This window comes from Triticum urartu, chromosome 5 (genome assembly GCF_003073215.2).
Source record: "Triticum urartu cultivar G1812 chromosome 5, Tu2.1, whole genome shotgun sequence".
Lineage (NCBI taxonomy): Eukaryota > Viridiplantae > Streptophyta > Magnoliopsida > Poales > Poaceae > Triticum > Triticum urartu.
Window position 1 is genome coordinate 501,859,466 of NC_053026.1, and position 9,696 is coordinate 501,869,161.

Consider the following 9,696-nt stretch of genomic DNA (forward strand, 5'->3'; position numbering starts at 1 on the left):
AGAGCATTTAGATCACTAAAGTAAAATAGTGATCTAAACACTCTTGTATTAGTTTACAAAGGGAGTACATGTTTCTTATTTGGCACCGCATGAGAAAACTGTGTTGGTCCAAAATTTAGATCTCTTGGCAATTTGGATTGAGTGCAAAACACTCTTGTATTAGTTTACGAAGGGAGTACATGTTTCTTATTTGGCACCGCATGAGAAAACCGTGTTGGTCCAAAATTTAGATCTCTTGGCAATTTGGATTGACTTCAACTCTTCTTTCCTTCAATTCTCTTGTTTTTTACGTCTCAACCCAAACTGTAACATATCAAAGAAGGCTTTGGTAGTCTCCTAATGGTCATGTGAAAGTAAGATTCCACCTACACTTGGGCTACGTGAGCTTAATTTCTCAGGTACACCAATTTCTGGTTGTTATTGAAAACTCCTTGTGCAATCGTCACCTCCAAAAACATTATTTCACAAGGTAGATCGTAATCATGCACTGTTTGTTTCATTTGATAGTAGACTCGTACTTTATAACTATTCATATGTCGGTGCTTGAATATGTTTGATGTTGCTACCGACCTTCCTCTCTCTCCTCCCGCTGCACATGACCACATGAGCATGCCTCATCTTCCCCTTGGGCGTGTAAAGGTCAACAAGTATTCTACAAACATCATAAAAATGTAGTAGATGTGCTCCTTCATATATAACATGTGTACCCCCTCCAATCCAAAATAAGTGTCCTGGTTTTAGTTCAAATGTTGTTGCAACATTTGAACTAAAACCACGACACTTATTTTGGATCGGAGGGGGTAGTAAACAAGTTTTCATTGTCATTAGGCTTAGTACAAGTTTTCAGCATATTTCTACTATTGAAGGGGGGGTTGGCAGTGTCGCCTCCACTTCCCACCTGATTTTCCTCCCACGTTCCCCACCCCCTTTGGTTTCATGTTGTTTTTTTTAACCTGAACCGATGGCATACAAAGTAAAAAACTAACATAAATATATTCACTTGGAATAATCTAAACCAAATCGATACTTTCCCAAAACCTCCTGATGCATTAATTCAATCAAATCAAACCAAATTAATCTTACCAAAATCTCAACAAAAATCAAAATTTGCCTTGCCTTCTCCTACCTATACTCTCACCAAATTAAATATTACCAAAAGTGATGTAAGGTATATGTCGAACAAGATTGAAGTTGCACCACTAGAGTATGTGCCGGTTGCAACGCACGGACAATTAGCTAGTTATGATAAATGCTAGTGGACATGATTACTCCTGCATCAATGCTGTTTTTTAAATGCAAGGCAGGAGCTCTGCCAATTTCATTCAGATAAAAAACCCCAAAATACATTTGATGATACCTAAAAGGGGCATGCCAAAAAAATGCACCATTTTGCACACAATATCTCATACACGTGATACTCAACCATTTATCTGATACCTACGCGTACCACTCGATGTAGAGCTTGTGATACCTTTCTTTTGGTTGTGGCGGTGGGGGTGGGGAAGGGGGGGTATGTTTCTTCTTTCAAGCACTGTAATCATTCTTGCCAATTAAGCTCATGGTGAGCTCGGGTGCAAATGGCGGTTGTTCACATGGATGAAAATATGTTTAATGTTTATAACGTTCCAAAAAAATGAAGTATTTTATAACTTGACGACGAGGATAACCATGAAGGCATGAATGCAGCGCGTACCAACTCACAAGGATGACTAGATCAGGGTGTAAGTTTGTCTCGTTGTGTAAACAACTGGCTGGCGGCCGGCAGCTAGACTTTCCTGTCTTAGCGCCACATTTTCCTCCTTTTAATAAACTTCCAAGTTGCAGCTTACAATCGTCACAGGGAATCTTTGATAAACATATTACTTACTTGCTAGCCAGAGAGGTAATAACTTGTTTGACCTCCTTATAATACAGAGACGTGTTACCAATATTAAATTTTCCATTCCTTCTTCTTTCAACTCTTTCGGCAGCTGCTTGATTGGCATCTTTAATTTGTCCTTTGATCCCTTCTTGTGATAAGCGCTTGTACGGACAGCATTGCTGCTTAAGAAAAGTTGGCGTGAGGAGCGTCTTGGAAGTCAATACATGCTGGGTCCTTGTTTTGGTGTGGCGGTCAGCATATATAGAGTACTAGATTGATACGTACACCGTTACCACGATACGTGCACTGCATTATTCTAGAGCTAATTGAACAGGGACATATATACTAGACTAGCTTTTAGTTGACCTTGGAAGACAAAGACATGAGAAACACACGTTCTTGGTTGGCTCCATATCACATCCCGTCCGGCATCTGGTTAAGATAAGTACGGCATCGGCATCACGCCCTGGATAGATACTCAAATGAACGGCCGGTTTCTTTGTTCCTATCTAAGGCACGTAGTGAGAAACAGGAGATGAGCAAGCGCGTGGCCTGCAGATGTCTGCCGCGGTTTATATGCAGGCGCCTAGACGTGATCGAGAAGAGAAGACAAAGAAAAACACATACACATAATCTGACTAATAAAACCGCAAGTACACACGTGATGGAACACAACCGATCCAACGGACACGGCGCTCACCACTGCAGGCAATCTGATGCAACGGAGGCCCGATCGAAAGATGAGAAGGGGAGAACTATCGATTTGATGAATGTTGACCTTGATGGTCCGGCTATATTTTACTCGACAATACGCCTTGTCAATAGCTAAACCGATCTCTGGTGATTATTGATTTCATATCATAGACACGGTTAAACTAAACGACGAGGTTCAAATTCCTACAAACCATTAAAAACCTGGCAAAAACTCTAATATTGCAACCTGAATTGTTGAATATAGATTATGCATACGATATTGGTGGGGGGTCCTGGTAGAAAATCTGAATAAGGCGATGCTAGAACCGGTGCTACTCGTGATATAGAGTTGTTGAGTTTCCCCGAAAAAAAAGGAGTGAAGCAGTATAGTAGCAGAAATACTATTTCTCTCGGTTAAGAACCAAGGTTATCGAATCAGAAGAAAGCAACACACGAACAAAGTAAACGGTACTTGCACACACACAAAGCAAATACTTGCACCCAAAAAAGGCAAGGAGATCGTCACTCCCCTTGTTCGTGCCAGCTGCAAAATTAAATCTGGCAGCGGAAGTAAAAACAATAAAATAAAAAGTAAACAAAATAAAATAGAAAGGTAATTGTAGGATTATTAGTAATAATTGAGAATGGACCCGGGGCCATTGGTTCACTAGAGGCATCTCTCTCATAAGCATAACATTGGTGGGTAGATAAATTACTGCTGGGTAATTGACAGAATTAAACATAGTTATGATGATCATCCATGCATAATTAATATATAGGCATTACGTCCGTGACAAGCAGACCGTTAATCCAATTGCATTTACTACTATTACTCCACCCCAAGACCGCTATCCAGGATGCATCTCAAAGTAATAAGTTGATGAAAAATAAAGTAACACATTAAGCAAGATGACATAATGGAGACTAAGTAAGACCAATCAATATGACTGAACCCCGTCGTTTTATTCTTAGTACCAACAATACAATACGTGCCTTTATTATTGCGTAGGATTTTTTTTTTAAATTACTACGTTCCCCAACACAACATACGTTGTTTCCTTTGTCATCGGTATGTTACTTGCCCGAGATTCGATCGTCGGTATCTCAATATCTAGTTCAATCTTGTTACCGGCAAGTCTCTTTACTCGTTCTGTAATGCTACATCCCGTAACTAACCCATTAACTACATTACTTGCAAGGCTTATTGTGATGTACATTACCGAGAGGGCCCAGAGATACCTCTCCGACAATCGGAGTGACAAATCCTAATCTTGATCCATGCCAACTCAACAAACACCATCAGAGACACCTGTAGAGCACCTTTATAATCACCCAGTTACGTTGTGACGTTTGGTAGCACACAAAGTGTTCCTCCGGTATTCGGGAGTTGCATGATCTCATAGTCATAGGAACATGTATAGTTATGGAGAAAGCAATAGTAACAAACTAAATGATCATCGTGCTAAGCTAACGGATGGGTCAAGTCAATCACATCATTCTCTAATGATGTGATCACGTTAATCAAATGACAACTCATGTCTATGGTTAGGAAACATAACCATCATTGATTCAACGAGCTAGTCAAGTAGAGGCAAAACTAGTGACACTCTGTTTGTCTATGTATTCACACATGTACTAAGTTTCCGGTTAATACAATTATAGCATGAATAATAAACATTTATCATTTATCATGATATAAGGAAATATAAATAACAACTTTATTATTGCCTCTAGGGCATATTTCCTTCATGTTGTTATGTTGTTTGACCGATAAAGATCTTCCTAGAATATGTAGGAACCAATATGAGCATCCAGGTTCCGCTATTGGTTATTGACCGGAGATGTGTCTCGGTCATGTCTACATAGTTCTCGAACTCGTAGGGTCCGAACGCTTAACGTTCGATGACGATATGTATTATGAGTTATGTGATTTAATGTACCGAAGGTTGTTCGGAGTCCCGGATAAGATCACGGACATGACGAAGAGTCTCGAAATGGTCGAGACATAAAAATTCATATATTGGAAGGCTACATTCAGACATCGGAATGGTTCGGATCGTTTCGGCTAAGTTTCAGAGTACCCGGACCCCCCGGAAGTTATTGGGCCTCATGGGCCTAATGGTGAAAGAGAGGAGACATGCCAAGGTGTGGCGCGCGCCCCCTAGCCCAAACCGAATTGGACTAGGGCTAGGGGGGCCGCCCCCTTTCCTTTTCTTCTTCCTCTCCTTCCTTCTTCTCCTACTAGGACTAGGGAAGGGGGAAACCTACTCCTACTAGGAGTAGGATTCCCCCCTTGGGCTCGCCCCTTGTGGCCGGCCCTCCTCCTTCTCCCCTCCTTTATATACGGGGGAGGGGGGCACCCCATAGACAGAAAAGTTGATATTTTAGCCGTGTGCGGTGCCCCCCTCCACAGTTACACACCTAGGTCATATTGTCGTAGTGCTTAGGGGAAGCCCTGCGTCGGTAACTTCATCATCACCGTCGACACGCCGTCGTGCTGACGGAACTCACCATCGGCCTCAGCTGGATCAAGAGTACGAGGGACGTCACCGAGCTGAACGTGTGCAGATCACGGAGGTGCCGTACGTTCGGTACTTGATCGGTTCGATCGCGAAGACGTTCGACTACATCAACCGCGTTACTAAACGCTTTTGTTTTCGGTCTACGAGTGTACGTAGACACACTCCCCCCTCTCGTTGCTATGCATCTTCTAGATAGATCTTGTGTGATCGTAGGAAAATTTTGAAATACTGCGTTCCCCAACAGAAGATTGCCTCCCCAATGGTTCCCCCCTTCGGTAGAGCATCGAAACAGCGCCGCATATGGAACCGCTTCGGAACAAAGGCTTGGAGTGGCGGAAGAATTGTTTCGGATCTCACTTCGAGGGTTTCGAAATATATGAGAATTTATAGGCCAAAAATTAGGGCAAGCGAAGCTACGCGGAGCCGCATGTCAGGGGGTGCGTCGAACTAGCTTGTGGGGCCCACATGGTTCTTCTCGTCCTTCCCTGAAGCCTACAATGTCTCTTATGTTTTAGAAAAAGTCATCGTAAAGTTTCATTGTGTTTGAATTGTGGTAGGTATGATTTTTTTTACGAAACAAAAAACATGCAAAAAAACAGAAACTAACACTTGGCACTAAGTTAATAGGTTAGTCTATAGAAATAATATATAACATATAAAGCTCAGACGATGTTTTGACTAACCCATTAACTTAGTACCAAGTGTTAGTGTCCCGGATGAACAATACCTCAAATAAAGTGGTAAAATATTTTTTAAAAATTTAGATTTTTTTGTGGATATTCGTGTTAGTGTCGCAAGCATGCTTGACATTTTTCCGCATATAAAGCATACAAAACAGATAATATAATTACATAAAACAATAAAAAATTGTATATAGGTTGGAGACGTATCAACCAACGCTGGTTGAAGTTGTGCCCGACGCCTATCGGGGCTAGAGAAGACGTGTCCGAATGCCGTTGTGCTACAACCTGCACTCGCCGTTGTTGAGATGGTGGACACCATTTGTTGCAACCGGTCAGCGTTGGCGACGACGACACTGCATGCTGGAACCGACCATCACCCTCGGCAAAAGCAAAAAATTGCAACAATTGACGGCCAAAGCTGCACCCTTTCGACGGCGACGCTGAAACTGAGCTAAAGTTGTGTCGGAACTCGGGACTGCCACATGTAAAGTGACACAAGCTATATGGGGCAGGAGATGCAAACCGTCCATGATTGTGCTCCAATCATTGGCGGCCACGTTCAAGGGCGACAGCTGAAATGCTACCATGAGGTTATGCTGAAACCAGCGAGGATGGGTGCTACGAGAGCGGCAAACCGGCATGCTTCAAGGGCAGTGTCGCGCCCACTGTTTGCTCTCTCCCTGCATGCTTTGTGTGTGAACTAATAGTTGAGGCGCCACCCGGTGACGCCGTTTGAAAGGAAGTTGTGCACATGTTTTCATTTAAAATATACGTGGTCATCACCTCCATCTAGAAAAATATTTAAAAAATCATCACCTCCATCTAGAAAAAGAAGTAAAAAAAAAAACACAGATGTGGCCTACCAGAGCGCCACTTTGTGTATCTGTCCATTTAAAAAAATATGTGGGATCATCACCTTCATGTAAAAAGAAAAAGCATTTTAAAAAAGTTCCTCACCTCCATCTAAAAAATATATTCTAAAAGCTTTTTCACCGCGGCCAACCAGCTTGTGCCATGTGGCATAGCTAGTTGGCCCCCTTCGTGCGTAGCTTAATGGCTTTAATTTTTTTGGCAAAAAAAAAAAGATGTGGGGGACTGATCCGACGGCTGGGAAACAACGCAATCGGCTCACGGGATGCGACCGACCGGGAGGCTGGCGCCGCTCGACCGCCGCCTAGCACCGAGACAGGCTTCGGACGCGAGCCTTTCCCCTCTTCCTTCTTCTGGCGATTAGGGTTGTCCCCAGCGCCGCCGACCAGCTGCTGGCACCGGCGCGGTACCTCGTTCCCGCCGGCCGCTTCCACCCCCCATACACCTCCGTCGCCAGAGCCTGCCCGCTCCGCCGCCACCCCTCATCCTGAGGACTTCCTGCTAGCCGCCGCCGGCAAGAAAGCCCGAGGACCACCACCTTTTCGCGACGAGGCCACTGTCTCCGCATCGTCCACTGTTTCGTTACTGCTACCGCCTGTCTGTCATCTGCGTCAGCGGCTGCAGGTTTCGTGCTCCAGCCTTTCTAGTTGATTTCTTGGTGATGAACTGTATATGCAATTGTTGGTATCTTAGAAATTTGGTGGACTTTATGGCTTGATGCTTTCTTTTGAACTAAATTACAAGCGCGCAGATCCTCTAATTTGAGTCACCAAAGCATCTGCTTGTATTGGGTCGTTTCATTAGTGCCTAGTCAAATGCCAGTGTAAACTGAACACAAGCACATAAGTTTACCTGGAAGCCAAGCGGGGCCTTCATCGCGAATTTATTTACCTCACGAATTGTTCTGTGTGCATCTAGATCCGCCCCGGCATCATGTCTTCAGAGGAGCTCACAACAAGCTTGTCAGATTTGGCGGTGGCTTCGCAGGCCCCGACGGCCAGCCAAATCGGTTCTTCAGGTGATCTGTCCTCTGAAGGTGGGGTGCAGGTCACTTGTTTCAGTGAGGACCTGCACGACGTCACGCTCCATTTCCAGATCATAAGGTTCCCTAAACAGGTAACCACAAGTTTCACTTGTAACTTATTGCCAAAATACTCACAACTCACAAGGTTTGTTGGGGCTTCCAAGCAAACTGAAGTCGCGTAAGTTCTGAAATGTGAACAACGTTTGGTTGGTGACTCTCGTCTACAGTTTTAGAGCTGTTTGTGTCGTGCTGTCTAAAACTTTCATTGTTTGTGTCGAGCTCTGGTGAAACTTATCTAATTGAGACATTGTTTGGTTTGTGTCCCCAGTTCCTCACTTCTGGATTTGGGCATTGGACCAAACTTTGCATCAAAATGTAACTCAAACAAAGACATTGGATTAGAAATCTTACCTACGAGACTGGGGGTGGGGGGGTCTTGCAAGGCTGTGTTTCTTGGGATGCAGTTTTCAGACAGTCTATCGAGGTGGCGAAGAAAAACAAAATAAGCAGTGGAAGGGATGTTCTACTAGATGTGCAATTCAGTTAGTTGATGTCATGGAGAAAAATCATATCATTTGTAAAGCTGCCAAAGGAAGATGTTCTAGCAGTTGTCCATGTTCAGTTTCAGTTAGTATATGTAAATTTTTAACATGAAGCTAAACTTGCCTTGAGCATTTGTTGTAACATGATTACATGAAGTATGCAAGTGTATGCGTTTGTTATCATCCCCGTGTGAGTTAAGCTTGATTCATTTCTACACAAACTGGGAATATGGGTAGCCATATTTCAGATGATTATTTTTCTTTGAATCATATACATATTTATCCACAATGTGGTATGATCTCCATTCTGCTCTTTGTCAAACATTCATGTGTTATCTTTTTTAAGCCCCTCTTTTTTTTTCAATGCAGATCTATGCATGGATAGGATGCAACAACTCGGCAAAGTTTGGCCATTTATATGCTGCTGCAACCACTAGGCTGGTAACATGCAATCGATATAACCTTAAGAACCGGTGTATATTTATTTCTTTTGAGACTGATCACTGTACCATCATGGTCGTTGCAGGGTGATGGAGTGAGTGTCACATCTGTACTTGGAGGAACATCTGATAACACTGGATCAAGCATGGCCCGCCGCTTAGGTACTTCAATTTCTGCTGCAATTGACCCACCTTTCATCATATTGGTATGAAAAACGGCAAGCTCATGCCACCTCATGTTTCAGTGCTGAAGACAGGCCTAAATATAATTTTAGCATGTAACATTCCGAAAGACAGCCCCATGCTCGAGGTACTAACTGGAACATCTTTGTGTTAGAATTGCCAAGTTTCTGTATCTGATGGGAGCACTGTTTTCAGGCTGCTGCAGAGAGGAAACTTGTGGAGAAGCTGAGAAGTTTAGGCTATATCAGATCTAAGACAGGAGAGGCTAACGCTTCCACAGCTCCTTGATCCACAAAACGCTGATGGATACTTGTGAACTGTCAAGTCAATCGTAGAAAAAGTCACTACTCTTAATGTGTTTGAAACATTTTGAATGGTTATGAAAGCTCAGCAGGGGCTTACTGAGTGTAGGCATGATGATCTGAATTTTTTGTGTGCGACTGTGAACTGCTCCATGTTCAATGAATTATCAAACATGTGGCAAGTATCACATCTGCATCTTCAGAGGTTGTGCGCCATGTACTATTTCAGTGTCTCACGTGTGGAACCCTACATTGAGGTGTTTGTTGCTCACAGAAATGAACTTTGCTGGTCTTATTTGAGCCGTGCCTTCATTGAATTGGCAATGTTTCTAAAAATTCTTGATTAATTTCTTCAGTACTGTCTTAAGTATCTCTGTTATTTGATTTCCACTATAATTGCCGCCAACCTCGGGGGCCTCGGTTTTATTAAGGGGATCACGAGTATATTTTGATGCAATATCCTCGCCTTTTACCCCATACACATTATGCTTTAGAAGAAGAGCTTAACATGGATATGTAAGTTAGGTGTGGTAATTCTATATAGTGGAGTGTGCTATTAGGCATAAATTAATGTTC

At 43.0% G+C, this 9,696-nt stretch overlaps 1 protein-coding gene across 1 annotated transcript; it reads left to right on the forward strand.

The window, feature by feature from the left end:
- Positions 1–6,916: 6,916 nt before the first annotated feature.
- Positions 6,917–9,420, forward strand: LOC125510141 (proteasome assembly chaperone 4). The gene is made up of 6 exons (XM_048675233.1): positions 6,917–7,253; positions 7,548–7,745; positions 8,565–8,636; positions 8,722–8,797; positions 8,881–8,945; positions 9,014–9,420. Exons 2-6 carry the CDS (start codon positions 7,563–7,565, stop codon positions 9,104–9,106), a joined length of 489 nt encoding a protein of 162 aa, XP_048531190.1. The 5' UTR covers positions 6,917–7,253; positions 7,548–7,562; the 3' UTR covers positions 9,107–9,420.
- Positions 9,421–9,696: the final 276 nt, after the last annotated feature.

Bases quoted from the DNA above. Each gene is read 5' to 3' on its own strand.
- LOC125510141 (XM_048675233.1), top strand. From the start codon at position 7,563: ATGTCTTCAGAGGAGCTCACAACAAGCTTGTCAGATTTGGCGGTGGCT. The intron at 8,637-8,721 runs GTAACATGCAAT...TGGTCGTTGCAG, and splicing joins CTGCTGCAACCACTAGGCTG to GGTGATGGAGTGAGTGTCAC. The intron at 8,798-8,880 runs GTACTTCAATTT...CTCATGTTTCAG, and splicing joins AAGCATGGCCCGCCGCTTAG to TGCTGAAGACAGGCCTAAAT.